General features: G+C 33.6%; 1 protein-coding gene across 7 annotated transcripts in view; it reads right to left on the bottom strand.

Annotated features, from left to right (window-relative positions):
- Positions 1-1,602: 1,602 nt before the first annotated feature.
- LOC123672781 (thyrotroph embryonic factor) overlaps positions 1,603-17,256 on the bottom strand; it is an 89,110-nt gene continuing 73,456 nt past the window's right edge. For 3 of the 7 annotated variants that reach the window (XM_045607063.1, XM_045607066.1, XM_045607064.1), the window contains exons 2-5: positions 16,370-16,545; positions 7,269-7,446; positions 5,048-5,232; positions 1,603-3,348 (exon numbers count right to left, since the gene is read on the bottom strand). In XM_045607063.1, coding sequence (XP_045463019.1) covers positions 3,262-3,348; positions 5,048-5,232; positions 7,269-7,446; positions 16,370-16,545 — 626 coding nt within the window. In that variant the 3' untranslated portion in view covers positions 1,603-3,261. Of the gene's footprint in view, positions 3,349-5,047; positions 5,299-7,268; positions 7,447-16,369; positions 16,546-17,256 lie in introns of all 7 variants that reach the window. The other 4 variants (XM_045607065.1, XM_045607061.1, XM_045607060.1 and 1 more) reach the window with 2 other exon arrangements.

Raw genomic sequence — 17,256 nt, forward strand, 5'->3', positions numbered from 1 at the left:
TTCTTAAAATATTTCCAATAGGAAAATTTTAAGATAGCTGAGCTGATTCCAAAAATGTATCACATGTTGATTCCCATTAGTACAGGGTGGACAGAAATACAATAGTTTTGTGTGTGCTCATAAAGTAACGCGTAACATTCTTTATTAGTTAAATTAACAATATTATCAGAAATACTCATTGTCTAGCGGCAATAGGTTTGAATGTTACTCCCTGTAGTTTGTTACATTTTTAGATAGTATTTTTGATATATTGTTAATTTAACTAATAAAGAATGCTACGCGTTACTTTATGAGCACACACAAAACTATTGTATTTTTGTCCACCCTGTACCAATTGGATTCAACATGTGATACATTTTTGGAATCTGCTCAACTAGAGTAATCGGAAAATTGAGACAAAATGAGGGGTGTTCCATTCAAACAAAATGACGGTGACGTCATTACTCGAAAGTAATTCACTCTGTATATTAGATTATTATTTTAAAATACGGTAAATTAAAATAAAAAATCGACGTGTTTCAGGATTATTTCTTAAAATGGTCTGTTTAGCTAAAAATGAATTTGTTCCATACTTTACAGACACAGTAGTGTATGTTCGCTAAGAAATTTATTTCAAAAAAACTGTGTTGAAGTATCACGCAGATATGCTTTCATTGTATTTCACACACCAGAAAATTTTTACCTTAGGTTTGTGTTCAGAACACTGAATTAGGAATGATAATAAGCAATAATCCTTATGAGAAATTTCTCACATGAATACGAATCTCAACTCTGAATTTTTCAGATTTTTGTAAGAGGATTATGAAGCAGACAAGATAAAAATTGTTTTAAGCTAGGAGCAATCTCTATCCGTCATTATTGAACTGAATTATTGTTCTTTTTTACTAGGAAGGAGTAATCACACAACCTGGATATATGAAACTGGATATATTTGTTGATTTGATATTTCTGTGACAGAAGAAAGATATAATTCAGTTCTCAAAATTTTTTTTATCACGCTAAAACTTGAATTGTGATAGTTCCAAGTGAGAATTCAGTTTTGTAATAAAAGTTTTTTGGCAATCAAAAACCTAAATCTTATGGTCAATATGTATATTTCTGGAAGGTCCAAATTGGTGAGTTTATTAGAGGAACTTTGATAATAATTGTTATTGTTCTTTATGTCACCTCTTACCTGAATCGCTGAACAATCAAATACTGATCAAGTAGATTCAATAACTCAAAAGACTTATTTTTAATAGAAGTCGTAATATATGTTTTCTTTTTCAAATTCATTTTATTTTCAAGTTAGTTTTGACATTTTCACAATGTCAATTTGCGATTGTCGATAGCTTTATAAATGATTATATTAATTTTTGGTCCATGGATATGCAACATGATATGAAGATTTTAAGAAAATTGTTTATCATAAATAACATACTTTAACACATCAATCAGGTTCTAGTTTCAGAGGTCATTCAATCCTCGAAAACCTTATGATATCTAGCTGCAAAGTTTGCATTTTTAGGATAAAAATCCACATAAACAAATATCCTCCAAAGATACGTTGAATAAGGTCAAGACAGATATAAAAGAATTGTGAAATAGAAAAACGACCAAGTATTCAGTTTGGCAAAACCCTTTATTTTTCTACGAAATCACGATTAACGAGATAGCAAAATACGGCAGTAAATGAAACAACAAAATTATTCTGATTTATATAATGCTCACAACAGCAAATTCACTTTTTGTATCAACGCCTTCACAACGTACCTGCTGATTGTACTTCTTCAACATATTGCAAACAGGTACTGACATCAACAAATTGGCTCAATGATACATCTATTTGTTTAATTGTTTATGAACTTTGAATAAAGCACACGTTTCATAGAGTTGACATCAAAACTAAACAGAAATCGTAAAATAATATCAATTGGAATCAACGTATTCTCCTAATTAGAAAATATTTAGCAATTTTCATTATAAAAATCATTTGCAGCAGATTACACATTTAGGCAACATTTATAAAAATTCAACTTTCGTATTATTACATAAGGCAGTATATAAATTTTTAAGTATTAATAAAATGTTAATCTGCGGCAAAAGATGGAACATTGGACAACTTCTTGTTCATCAGAAATAATGGTAACATTTTGTATAACATCTTATATAAATATATCACTTTCAATTGTTTTCTTGGAGGTTTATCAGACAACCTTATTTTTTGCTTAAACACAAAATTTGAACAACAATTCATAAATGAATTCAAGAAAATCATTAACATCAAGTGAAGATAATAGCTCTACAAGAAGCACTACGATAGGTCTCTTTACTAGCAACAAACCACCGCTGTCTTCTGTTTGATAGAAAGAAGATGAAGAATCTGCGGAAATTTTCAAGATAGTTGTGTAAAAATATACTTTCGATTTTTTTTAACGGTCAAACTTCAGAGGACTTCGACGGTATGAAGCTCAACCCATTCGACGACTCAATTAAATTTAAGAGTATGTATCCTATAAAGTGTGAGCAAAATACTATTTCTTAAGACTCATTTCGATTTACAATCTACTAAATAAACTTCAACCAAAATAGACTATATAAACATAAAAACAATCAACAATTAGTCTACACTTTCAACAGATTTGCTGCCTGAAGCAATAGCAGAAGTGTCAAACGCGAAGGTCAAGAAACAGAAGAAAATTTTCTAAACACAAAAACGCAAATATTACGAACTCTAGAGAAGACATACATTGCCTTCTCCATAAATTATTTCATAATGAGAGTCAAGTACACGACATACCATCATCATGAAAAGCAATAAAAATTTAAGAGAGAATTTTTGTTATATTTAAATAAAAAACATTACAGCATCCAAAGGAAATGAAAGAAGAAATAAGAATTTCAATCAAATTGATGAATTCAACGAAAATTTCATATTCTTCGACAAGAAAAAATCTGGTACACTGTAATAATAAAAAACGTTCAAAAATCAGTTCAATACCCAGTGGCATACTCATAATATCACAAGTATCGAGTCTAAATAGCTACTAAAAACAAATAATTCCAAAAGAATTGTTAGGTTCCTTCTGCTTTCGACCTTCTTTCTGCCTGTTATATTTCTTCTCTTAATCTACATAATTTATACTTAGCACTACGTAATGACTACGTTTTTGTATGCATTTTATATACAAATGTATGGTTGCCTTCTAAAAGAACGCCACCTCGTTCTCGAGGTGGTTAAATGAATTTTCTACGTATTTTTTCTTAGGCTCTTGCGCTGGTTTATACGTCTTCATATTTTGATAATTTATTCTGCAGTAGAAGGTTCTCTTTCTTCAGTCGTTCAAGCTCTTGGCGAAGTCCAATGTTCTGCAAAATGAAAGAATAAGAATTAAAAACAGTGGAAATATTAGACTATGAACTTCAGACTATTCTAAACAACTTTTTTTATTTCGGCGAATTCTTGTAACAGGCTTTATTTCTAAAAATCTTAGACGATTTTGATGAAATTTGGCATGTGTATGTATACTGTCTGGTTCGTAGAAGACCCTGTATAAATTTCAGCTTTTTCGACAGATATGTATAGGATACTCATTAGCCATTGAGCAGGGGTAAAGGTTGAATTCCTATCTGTATATCTCCCATTTTTCTTGTACTACACTGCGCAAAAAAAATGAACGCACATTCTGAAAATCTCAATTTTAATGAAAGTTAACTCTACATTGACTTTATAACTTATTTTTTATGTTCTCTCGAAAAGGTTTTGAACGAAACAAAACACATTAAATGGAATAAAAATTCAGGATTTCACCGAATCTTATGTGAAAGAAGAGAAATGAACAATTTTCAAAATACTGGAATGCTGATAAGTGATTTAATACTTGGTATTTCCACCCCTTGCGTTAATTACAGCTCGGCAACGACGGTTCATACTCAAAATGAGTGATCTTAAAATATTCTGATCTAATCCTTCCCAGATTTCTCTGAGTTGGATTCCTAAGTCATTGAGAGTAGCTGGATGATTTTCTGAACTTCTCAGCCTTCTATTGAGGTTGTCCCAAACCTGCTCAATCGGATTGAGATCTGGACTTCTTGCTGCCCATTCCATTCGAGAGACTTCAACCTCTTCAAGGTACTCCTTAACGATGCGCGCACGATGTGGTTTGGCATTATCGTCCATAAAAATGAAATTTTCACCAGTGTATGGGGCAAATAGCACTACATGCTCTTCAAGAATGTTCCTTATATACCTATCAGCATTCATAGCTCCATTAAACAACCAACGACCACTAGGTCTGTGCGAGCAGTCAAAGATATTCCACCCAATTCCATAATCGATCCTCCCCCGAAACCAGTAGTATTCAGGAAATTGCACTGAGCATATCTTTCATGTGGACGTCTATATACAAGGGAACGTCGATCACAATGGTAGAGGCCAGCCAGCTCTGGACACTTGCATACCATGTGTTCAGCTGTTTCTGCTTCCGATCCACAGAGCCTGCAAATCTCATCTGCTTACTTTTCCATGCGATTCAATTGATGTTTGTGCCGACAGTGCCCCGTCAGCAGTCCCACCATCACCCGAAGCTCGGCTCGTGACAGCTTCAAGAGCTTCTTGGCGTAGGTAGGTGAAATCGTCACGAATTTCTTTGCCTGAGCAAGTCCAGGAGTGTTAGTCCAGTGGATTATCCTGTTATTCAACTCCCATAGCTGGACTGCAGCTTTATATTGGTCTTTTCCTAGCCCACAGAAAGGCTCAGGTCCAGCAAGTGTTAACCTTGATGCACTATTTGCAAGTTCATCAGCGTTTCCATTTCCTTGAACCCCAAAGTTCCCTGGTACCCATAGTAGAGTCACTTTATTGCCTCTGGCCAGTTGCTTTATGGTGTTACGGCACTCCCAAGTCAACAGAGACCCCTGGCAGTACGATTCCAGGGATCTCAGCGTGGTTTGGCTGTCCGTGCTGATGTAGATATGCGCCCCCTTAAAGCATTTTGCCTAACCCTTTGCCAGAGTGTTTCCACAGGGAATTGAAATGTGATCAGATTGAAGCGTTTTGTGGCCTTACCTCTTTTTCCAGGAAGCCGGCCCTGAGTGCTATCTGGTTCTCCTTCATGCGTCGGGCATCTCTCGACCTCTTGGCAGCCAGGTTGTTCTTTCTCCTCCGCGCCCAGTATTTGTCGTCTTTGAGGTCGTCTGGAACAAACTGCTTTCTGGATTTTTTGATCAGGGGCTGTGGCTTCAGTTCCTCATCTGAAAATGCTCTTGTCCGTGGATCGAAGTCTCGACTTGAGGCCATTGACAACGCTTCAGAAAAAACTATTATTTCAATCATTAATATTGTGTCCGACACTGAACTCCACTTAGATTACAAGCAAACTTTCGTACCTTACTAAATTTCATCATTTTTTCAGCTGGGAACAATGTTGAAAATAGTAAGGAACCATCAAATGCAAAAAAACTAGAGTGAATAATGAATTTTCTGAAGTTTAATAAGGCATAGCAGACGATTACATAAATTATAGAGGGTGTTACAAAAGAAATAAGTGAATTGGCTTCATATATAATAATAATGTTTATTCAGAATAAACACACAGAGATATAACATTATGATTTGAACATCTAGTAATGGTTTCATGTTTCTTGTTAGATGTTTCATATTTCAATACACGTTAATGAAGAGTTTTCATTCTGTATCGGTTAATTTTCTTATCTTGCTTTATGTCGAGTGATCAGAGTAAGTGAAACTAATATTTTGTCTAATTGAATCAATGTGAGTTAAAAACTCTTCGAGCTACTTTTCATCTTGTCTTCAATGTGAAGCATTTAGAAAGATCGTCCAAAGACTCTAGACGACCTGAAGATTGACAAAGAAATGGCCTGAAAACATTTGATACTCTTCAAAAAACTTATGAGTTACTTATGGTATCTTCGATCACTCAGACATTTTTCTTAAGCCGTAGTGCAACCTGTATTTTGAAACAAAGATGAACTGAACTCCAAAACCTGAGATGAATTCAAATTGATATTTCTTGGGTTGTTCTCAAACTCTGATATGTCCGTGTGAAAAACATCATACTAAAAAATTTTAAACTACTTGTAAAACTTCCCATTCTAATTCCGCAAATGAACAATAACTGCAATGCTCGGGATTAAACAAAACATAATAAATATTTCAAAATTTATATTAACAGGACAAACAAAAGATTTGAAAGCTACACCCACACAAGGCAATGCATAGATGCATAGATATATCAAAAGATATCCATTTGTTTAGAATCTGAATTGACGCCAAAACTCTGTGGTCCATTACTTAACTTGTCGGTGGCTAAGCCAGCATTGCTACTGATTTTTCAAATAAGTTATTTCATTGCTCCAGAATCTTATTGCATTATTCCTATGATCCAACATTCAATTATTCTATTTTTCTTTATTACACATCCCCATAACAATTTATTTATTTTTCAATAAATATGAGAATGTAAATATTTATTTTTAGACTTGAATTAATGATAAATTTTTGGGTAACAAGTACCAAATGAGCTTTTTAAGAGGGAAATTTTCAGCTGAAAAGTTGTCATTCTCAACGTAATCTGTAGTATTTTGTATATCCGCCAAAAAATTAATTCTATTTTCAACTTGATTATGGTGAGAGAACTTCTCATTATTGTTTCTGAATTTTGACCTATTTCTGTTAGTTTTTATCGCAACATATTCCGATATCGATCGTGTAGGGTTGAAATTGGTAACTTTGCAAGGAACCACGGACGATAGAAAGGTCATTTATTTGACCTTTGTTTCCACTTATGTTGATGTTTTCATTTACGTTTTATTCTCGAATACATGTTGCTAACAGACATATTTTAATTGAAATCGAAACTTATGAACGATAAGCTAGTTAACCGTCAACAAGAATAACTTTATCAATTTACGCGTATCCAAAATGTCGGAATTTGTCAAATATCGGTAAGTTTATTTTCAGTTTGTTGATTCAAATAGGAACATTAAAATCATTCAACCAACTTGATTTTTCACACTTATTCACAAGAAACAACGAAAACGTTTAAAAAAATTACGAACGCCTCACATTCCTTTATTCTATTGTAACACCCTCTATAAAAAAACGCCAACCACTTCAAAAAAGTTTGATAAAACTCAAACTGATATCTATCGATGATTTTTTTCGAACTTTGTTGAAGTTGTTGGCGAAATACGAAAGGAAGATTAAATATCGAATTTAATTTCTTCTTTTCTGCTCATTGATTTTGATTGATTGTTTAAATACTTACTGGAATCTGCAGGTGAAGGTGGGTTCATAGTGTCCGGACTCATACAGTCGCTGGGACTTGGTGACCGCTCCCGTTTGGGTAGTGGATGTGTGTTACTTAAGGTACTAAGTGATCCATGGGATCCTAAACCATCCATCGAAACTCCATTTTCCGATAGGAATTCGTCTAGATCAACATACTGGAAAAAAACGTTCAAGTTAGAAAAATTTCACGAATTCAAATATGTAACGGGTGTTTTTTTTCGAGGTATATAACTTTAAGTTGGCATTACTGTTCAAGATGGCGATCGATTTAACAGCTGTCAAGTGATTTATTCTCAGTTTGGTTTGGCAATTCATCATGAATAGACTCACGCCTGAACAACGCTTGCAAATAGTGCAATTTTATTTCGAAAATAATGGTTCTGTGTACGTATCGCACACTACGTCCATTTTATTTTGTTTAGCGATGAAGCGCACTTCTGGTTGAATGGCTACGTCAACAAACAAAACTGCCGCATTTGGAGTGAAGCTTATCCTCAAGTTTATGTCGAAACACCGTTACATCCAGAAAAACTGACTGTTTGGTGCGCTTTATGGGCTGGTGGAATCATTGGTCCGTACTTCTTCAAAAACGATGATGGCCAGAACGTTACAGTCAATGGCGATCGGTATAGAGCCATGATTACTAACTTTTTCATTCCTGAATTGAACAACCACGATGTCCAGGAGCTGTGGTTCTAACAAGACGGCGCAACATGTCACACAGCTCGTGCCACAATCGATTTATTGAAAGACGCGTTAGGTGATCGCCTAATTTCACGTTTAGGACCTGTGAATTGGCCTCCAAGATCTTGTGATTTAACACCGCTAGACTACTTTCTGTGGGGCTATGTAAAGTCATTGGTCTATGCGGATAAGCCACAAACCCTTGACCATTTGGAAGACAACATTCGCCGTGTTATTGCCGATATACGGCCACAAATGTTGGAAAAAGTCATCGAAAATTGGACGTCCAGATTGGACTACATCCGAGCCAGCCGTGGCGGTCATATGCCAGAAATCATATTTAAAATGTAATGCCACAAGATTATCTTGCAGGTAAATAAAATGCATGTCGATCGAATAATCCATCGTTATTTTATTGCAATTTAAAGTTCTATAGCTCTAAAAAAAACACCCTTTACAATCACAACATACATCACAACAAAAAACGAAAAAACCGCAAATTTAAGAATCAATTATGAAACAGAGTCATTTTAGTTTGATCCATTGAATTTATTTCCGTTCTGAATATTAGAATAGCTAACAAACTACCAAAACAAACGAATATGCATCAAATATGAAACCTAGAGAATTTTAACGTATTTCAGATGTAACTGGGATTTGATATCATCAACTATCAAATAAAAAACTTAATTTCTCCTATACGTTCAGTCAATTGTAGCCAAAGATTCCTATGAATACATCAATTGCATATCTTCATTCATATTGTACCGAGTAGATGGCGCCCATAGCTCTATTCTACAAATGAGAAGTATTGACCATGAAACATGGCTAATTTTACACAAGGTTTTATTACTTGCATCCTAAAACATTAAATGGATGGAATCCTAAGAAAACACGTACATATTTCTCTTGATTATCACAAATTTCATTCATGACAACAAACCGATGTTTTTGGTTTTTCTGATTTGATTTTATTCTGGTCGAATTTCATGATATCAAGGGTGTCTTAAAGAATGTACTAAATCCATAGCTATAAAGAAAATTATTAAGTTGAGAGCTAACCCATGCAGATAAATTATTAGACTTCTATTTATAAGGTTTTAATTCGTAATTATCAACAATTTTCGAAAGCTGAAAACTCAAAGAGTAATTTTGAATAAATGCGAAAACCAATAGTATTATAAATGATAGTTTCCATGAAATAACTAATGCCTCCATTTTTTTCTGAAAAAGGTTGAGAATTCCTTCACAACCATAATTTCCGTATAACCTCGTACCTCTTGTGATAACAAAACCAAACGAAGAGAAAATTAAATATGTACATATGTATATCCATATATGACTACACATATTTCACATCGATAGTACGAGATGACATCTCAAGAATTCAATTGAAGTAAAGTTTATTGATTCTCTCAGTGGAAATGATGGAGTGTTCAAATATGACAACTTATCTAACAAAAACTCTCAAGATAATTCAATAATATAATATGTATTAAAAATAAACACGTGTCGTCGTTTGATATGATAACTAGATAATAGACAGGACGATAAGAAACATTATCGTAATCGAAACTTTTATAGAAATAATTCATGAATGAATGTATTTCATATTTGTTCATTCACATATTTCATTGTGAATGTAATTACTACAGTGTATGATTCCATTGAAGTTTAAAGACTTTCTTTTTCGTTTGCTATTGGCAAAAAAATAATGAAATTCATGACGAATTTTTATAACTCAGTTACTTAATTAATATATGCTAGCAATAGCATATTTAATAAATATCAGAATTACTCATTTATAGGTTAATCAACGATAAATTCGTGTGTAAATTCTCAAAAACGTTATCAAAACTTTAAAGATTCCATATCCACGTTAAATGAGAATACCAATGTCAAATAATTAATACTTTGTAACGCAATTCCAAAATCATTCCACGTTTTTATCACATAAGAGTGTTTTATTTGTTTATAAATATTGTAGTATTCAATAACACTGAATAGATAAAGATATTGCAAATTCGATAACGATGTCTAGATTCACAAGATGTGAGATTATAAGCCCAAATTTAGTTTTTGAAAATTTGACTTTACCTTGTACTACTCTGTTCAATATCATTGTTGTTAGATTTAATAGACAGATTTATTATCTTCTCAAGATAAATCTTCTCAAATAAATAATAATAAACTCTCCTGTACTGGAGGTTATATGAATTAGCGCTTTTTTGAAGGATGTTTCCAAATAAAAATGACTGAATTAATAACAGACAGTACATCCAAAATAAAATAGTTCAAGAACAATTCAAATTTGAAGCGATAGCATTACGAATATTATTTTCTTGAAAAATTCCAGAAATTGAGTAGTAGAATCAAGACATAAAATAGTGCACTATTCAAACCCATCAATTCTTCATATGATAAATCCTCCACATTCATATTGGTAAAATGTGCAAATTTCGAGGAAAAAAGTTCATAAATAATTATTCGAATGTGTCGGTTTAGCTGATCGCATTGCAAATCATTCTGACTAATGAAAACTGATTAAAATGTTGAAAACATTTAATGAAAATGTTGAAAACATTTAATGGATGTTAAACCATCAAATTATGAGTATAAATACTTGTAGTAACATTTATATTTCAGGTGATTTATCAACTGTATAATGGAAGTGTTTAGATATTTCCGTCACCGAATATTAGTTAATAACATATAAGATTTTTTTAAGGCAACTCCAAATAAATATTAATGCGTTGAAAGCAAAACTAAATAAGATTCAATCAGAATATTTTCAAAATAATGACCTGAAGTTAGGACATATTTCGGGATTGAATTAATTTTTTGTCTATTGAATAACTAATCAAGTAAAGGGTTTTTTTTTAGAGCCATAGAACTTTAAATTGCAATAAAACAACGATGGATTATTCGATTGACATGAATTTTATTTATTCGTAAGATATTCTTGTGGCAATACATTTTAAATATGATTTCTGGCATATGACCGCCACGGCTGGCTCGGATGTAGTCCAATCTGGACGTCCAATTTTCGATGACTTTTTCCCACATTTGTGGCCGTATATCGGCAATAACACGGCGAATGTTGTCTTCCAAATGGTCAAGGGTTTCACATAGCCCCACAAAAAGTAGTCTAGCGGTGTTGAATCACAAGATCTTGGAGGCCAATTCACAGGTCCAAAACGTGAAATTAGGCGGTCACCAAACGTGTCTTTTAATAAATCGATTGTGGCACGAGCTGTGTGACATGTTGCGTCGTCTTGTTGGAACCACAGCTCCTGGATATCATGGTTGTTCCATTCAGGAATGAAAAAGTTAGTAATTATGACTCTATACCGATCACCATTGACTGTAACATTCTGGCCATCATCGTTTTTGAAGAAGTAAGGACCAATGATTCAACCAGCCCATAAAACGCACCAAACAGTCAGTTTTTCTGGATGTAACAGTGTTTCAACATACACTTGAGGATTAGCTTCACTCCAAATGCGGCAGTTTTGTTTGTTGACGTAGCCATTCAACCAGAAGTGCGCTTCATCGCTAAACAAAATAAAATGGACGTAGTGCGCGATACGTATTCCGCACATGACCATTATTTTCGAAATAAAATTGCATTATTTGCAAGCAATTTTTTACGATTCTGATGATGCCATCATCACGAAATTTGGCGATTGGTTTAAATTTGTTATTCTCCATAAACACGCAGAATTCAAACTCCTCAGATCACTTTTTTGACAAAAAAAAAACAGTTTTCTACGACTATCATAGCTACAAAGGCCGGTCCAAATAGGTTCCTAGCACATTTATTGAGCACAATTACGTCCGAATCGACTCCAATTGAATCCCACACCCAGTTCAATCGGGATCAACACAGCCATGATTCAATTATTATATCGGATGACCCAGTAACAAAACGAAGGTGTTTGAATAGTTTTTTTTTTCGCGGTTGGGTTGGACAGCGTGCCATTTCGACAAACAATCCAACCGCTGATCAGAACGCATCATAGGTTTGTGTTCTATTTATAAATAAACTTTTCGTCGCTAAAATTAACAACGCCACTGTTCTGGTTGAGCGACTCCATACCATTCCGCCTTGTCCGAATTATGTCCGTTGTAAATCAAATTTAAGAGCCTGGTCACATGGGTAAAGGTTCGTTAAACAAATTGTGACTTTAAGATGCCATTATTTAATCCTAGAGTTGTTTCGACTGGATATTTTGCGAATTAGAGGAGTGAAAGGTATAAATCAAGCGAGGACGTTTCTGGGAGTAATGTAGGCCTAACGTCACTCTTCCCCCACTTACTTTTGTCATAAATTGAAAAAACATACGCAGAAAGAAACATTTTCTGTAAAAATGGTTATTTGTAGAGAGAGCACGAGCAGTTAAAACCTCATGGACTAGTTTAGTGATGTTGATAATACTATATTTGACACGATAGAATTAAAATATAGGGCAAAACTGATAAATCAGTGAAAAAATTTTGAAAATCCATCAATAAATGACTGGGAAATAGATTATTTAAATTTACGTATTTTAGCGCGGAACGTCTTTGGTCTCCGACTCGTCTGTGACGTCACGCCACTTGCCTGTGATCGCTACACCATAAATTACGTTTAAATACTTAGCCGCGCCAATGCTCTCGCGCCGTTTGTAGTTGTACAGTGTAGTTTTAACTCGAGTTTTGTTTTTATGTCACCATAATGGAAGAAGGCTTCGTGAAAGGACAAAGTGACAATTTGCCTAAAATATATATATTCGCAGTGATGGAGTTTTTTTCTTCAAATCCATCTTATGTCAGTGCTGAAATAAAAGGAGTTGAACTTTTCAAGTAAGTATCTACTTTTGAGTTTGCTTCATCATGGTTCATCTTATAATGATGATTTATTTAAAAAACGTTTCATAAACAGTTTGTAGTTGAGTACTGGTTGTTGAAGTCTATCCATTATCAATGGCAAAACATATTTATGTGAGGAGTAAAAAGTAATACTGCCCGTATAAAATCCGGTATGAATCAATTCTGATCTTCACACACATATGAAGTAGTTTTAGCACAGACTAACCAGACAATTCACTCTGCCGTTTTTAGGCACGGCGTTTCGTTGACCTTGAATTTCACTATGAACTACTGTAGTAAAAAATGACAAAGATAACCGAACTTCCCACTCTTTCTAAAAGGTTCAAAACGCATGTGATTTGTCAGATTAACCCATTCAAATTTTTGAATTCACCCAACTGCTTATATTCAACTCCTATTCTCTTTGAATATTGAATATTGAAAATTTATCAAAGTATTCAAAATACATGTTTTTTTAAAAACATTAAATATATTTCTTTGAATTAAAACAACAGAGGAACTAAATATTTTATTATTTATAATATATTTGGAATTAGTATTTATGGAAGCCGGTCAAGGTAAAATATGTACGAAGTGTTCTGTTAAAAATTGTAATAGAGCAAGATATCAAGGGATTTCTACGAATTCCATAAGATTCTTCAGATTTCCTAATCCCAGTTCATAACGACCGAGTGATTCCTAATCCAGTTTATAAGGACCGAGTGATGCAATGGAAATTGGCTTGTAGTGATGACATAATAATGAACAAAGATGCAATGCTGTTATATTCAAATAACAGAATATGCAGTATCCACTTTGATGCCAACCTAATGACAAATCACCGTTTATCGAAAAATGCAATTCCAACATTGAATCTGTTCCGAAAACCAAGAGGAATAGTTGTTCAAACCCAAACAGAAGATAAAATGGGAACCGAAGGAAAACGAGTTGCACATATAGAAACTCAAACAACCAAAGAATTATCTCACCAAACACCAAGAAAAAGAAAGTTGAGGCATCTAATTGAGGTAATATATAGTTAAATTTGGAGAATATATAGTCAATAAAAAAAACCTTATTTTTCAGTCAGAGGAAAATGAAATTAAAAGAATGAAATTCAAGACATTCAACCTCGAACAGTCTATTCAGGAAATAGATCCCTGTAAGACACAACTATCTAAAGACAAATTCAAAAAGGCTTGTGATATTCATCTGCCAAATAGTTTTGGAAATATAGCCAAAATAATCAGTGATCTCAATGATAAAAATCTAAAAGGAAGAAGATATACCAAGGAATTTAAACAGCATGCCCTTTCATTATATTATTCCGGGCCTAAAATTTATAAAAGAATGGTTGCCATATATAATTTTCCATCAGTATCTACATTGAGAATATTCAGAAAGGAACTGGTTTAAATGATTTTATATTCAGAAGTCTCAAATGGCGACTAAAAGGTAAAAGCAAAGAAGACAGGATGTGTGCTTTGTCAATGGATGAAGTATCGATCAAAGCAAATTTGCAATATGATACAAAAAATGATGAAATTGTGGGTTTCCACGATATTGGTTAGCATTAAGAGCTGAATTTTTTCATTTGCTGAATACATGATATATATAGAAAAATTTTTTACAAAACCTTTTTATTTCAGGCAAAGAGAAAAAATATATCCCAGCAAAAAATGCCTTAGTATTGATGGCAAGAGGAATAAACGATAATTGGAAGCAGCCATTAGGATATTATTTTTTAAATACATCCTGTAGTCCAACAGACCTGAGTGGAATTATTGGAGATAGCATCGACAAAATGGTTGAAATAGGACTTGATGCAAGAGTCCTAGTGTCTGATTTGGGCTCTAACTTTGTTGCATTTTCAAAAAATTTAGGTGTAACTGATAAATGTACTAAATTTGATATGAATGGAAAGGAATTGTATCAAATAAAAAAAAGCAAATAAACAGGATTCATTCATTAGTGTTGTATTTCTTAGCATATTTAATGATTTTTTTTTGACAAATATTTCTTTCGAAAACATACATAACACATTCAGGCTCATCGAATTTTTCAATCAATATCTAAATGCATAACAGATCAACAACTAAATACTAAACAAAACAACATATATTAAAAATCAATTTCTATTCGATACTGATTCAAATTGGTATAGATTTTCATTGAGCCTGCTACTAGCTCTGATGAGGAACACTGCACAATTGATAATAATTAATTTGAAATGTTGCAATCAAATCAATCATAGAGATTGCAATATATCTAATGAAAACTAATATGGATTCCTCATAATTTTCAGAAATGAAAAGCACATACTTAACATTTCATTTTAGACACTTTCAAAAAACATGAGTATTTCTGAGAGCTTTAAAAAGGTACACCTCAAGAATTAAAAATTACACCACACTTTTAACAATACACTAAAATAACTGAGTGTGAAAGTATGTATCAAAAATGAAATTCCTTGGAATACTAGCATGATTCTAAGGGTTGCTTGGTATCTCTGAGATTAAAAAAATCTTTTTCGTCTTACTGATGAATGACTGTTTACGGCAGACTATGATTGCAAGGAGAGCTCGAGCAGCGATCCTACATTGAGAGAAATATTTGAATGTAGAAATATTTGCGATTAATATTTTAAATCAAGCAAGAACAAAATAAAATTTATTTTCTTAGAACCGTCATTTTCAATAACATAACCTAAGCGAACGCAAAATCCACGATTCAAATTGAACTATCGCTGCGATTAGTCGAAAGAATCAATCTAGCTCTCTGATTGGTCACCCCGAATCACCCCGAACTCATTCATAAATACGAGTAGAGCGAATTCGAGGTCAACGAAACGCCGGTGACGATTTCCTTCGTAAATGCATAGAGTGAAACATCTGTAGTAATCTGTGGTTTTAGGTCCAATTAAGTCACGCCTCATTAATTTGCACCACTTCTTCCTTTGATTCGTGTCATTTGGTACATGAAAAAACAATTTATTGGGGTTTTTAATTGTCGTGCTTGCACACATAGGCACAATACAATATTTGTAGGATTTTTTTTTTATTTCAGCCATCGTGTAACGAACAAAACACGACACGAACGGCACAAGAGATTGTACACCAATGAATTCGTAAACACTCTGCGAATACCAGTCGCCTCGTGTAAGTGGCGTGACGTCACACACTAGACGCTGCGTACTATGAAATTATTCTTCCAAGCGCAACTTCAAAGTCCCATAACTTTTTCATTTCTAGAGATATTTCAATGATTCTTCCACATTTTTGTTTCATTTTACTTAAATTTTTAGAATTAATCCTTAACAAAAAATGAAAACTAGTCCATTGCAGAAAAAGCTATTTAATTATGTTCAAAAATGTTCTACTTTTACCTGAAAACCATATGAAATGTTATTTTTCATCGGTATTGAAATAAAATTTCCCGAACTACAAACTGTCAGCAACTTTTTCAGTATCTCAATTTATCTTTTTCGCTCTGACTGTAATCATGTTATTTTGAGAAAACTCCTCTTCAGAATATAGTTTTTACCTTGAGATCTGTCTCGTACGATTTGTCCCAAAGGTTGGGTCCCAAAAAGGCCGTTTGGGCTTCAACGTTGCCCCATAGGTCAGCGTCATCTTTGCTTTTGCTGTCATCGCCAAGAATACTGCCGGCCAAGTCTTTTATAGTTGAGTGATTGTGGGGATGAGTAGGTTTGCTGTTTCCTAGAAAATTAAACATGAATTCAGTTTGTTTATGTTATTGGATTCCCCACAATTTTTGTCTGAATCTTTTTTATTTCAATAGTAATATAGAAAATAGAGTTGTCTTAACAAGGTGATTTTTTGGAATCGATAGTGAAAGCAGGAAATGGAAAGTGATGTAATTGTCTTCGAGATTTCAGTAGCCATGCAACAGTGGATAGCTCTTTATCGCATTTTTGCGTATGATGCGTTTGTTAACAGTACAGTTACTTGAGATGGCCCCAAGCTACAAAGAGGTCTTGAAAAGTGTTCAAATTCATCGTAAAAAAATAAACTAGGACAGTGCGGCAAGCCTTAATTAAGAGCTGAGAATGTTCAGCATGATGGAACAAAGATTAAGTCATCGGACAGTTCGTTGAATCTTGCAGGCTAATTCAAATTTGCACCCTTACAAGGTGTGCATCGTCCAACAGCTACAGCCAAGAGACTATAGGGAGAGGTTGCTCATTCAACAGCTTATCTCCTCCATTCAATATAAGTTAAAATTGTTATATCATTGGTCGAAGTATGTATTACTTCTCTCTCATAAGAAATATATACGATGAAGCGACTTTCCACGTGAAAATAGATGAAGACATAACGACCGAGGAAATAAATCTAGGTAGAAGTGTTTTAAGGTGATACCATCTCACCTAAACTTTCCACTCTAGCCTTGGAAAATGGGATAAAAAA

This window comes from Harmonia axyridis, chromosome 2 (assembly GCF_914767665.1).
Source record: "Harmonia axyridis chromosome 2, icHarAxyr1.1, whole genome shotgun sequence".
NCBI classification, from domain to species: domain Eukaryota; kingdom Metazoa; phylum Arthropoda; class Insecta; order Coleoptera; family Coccinellidae; genus Harmonia; species Harmonia axyridis.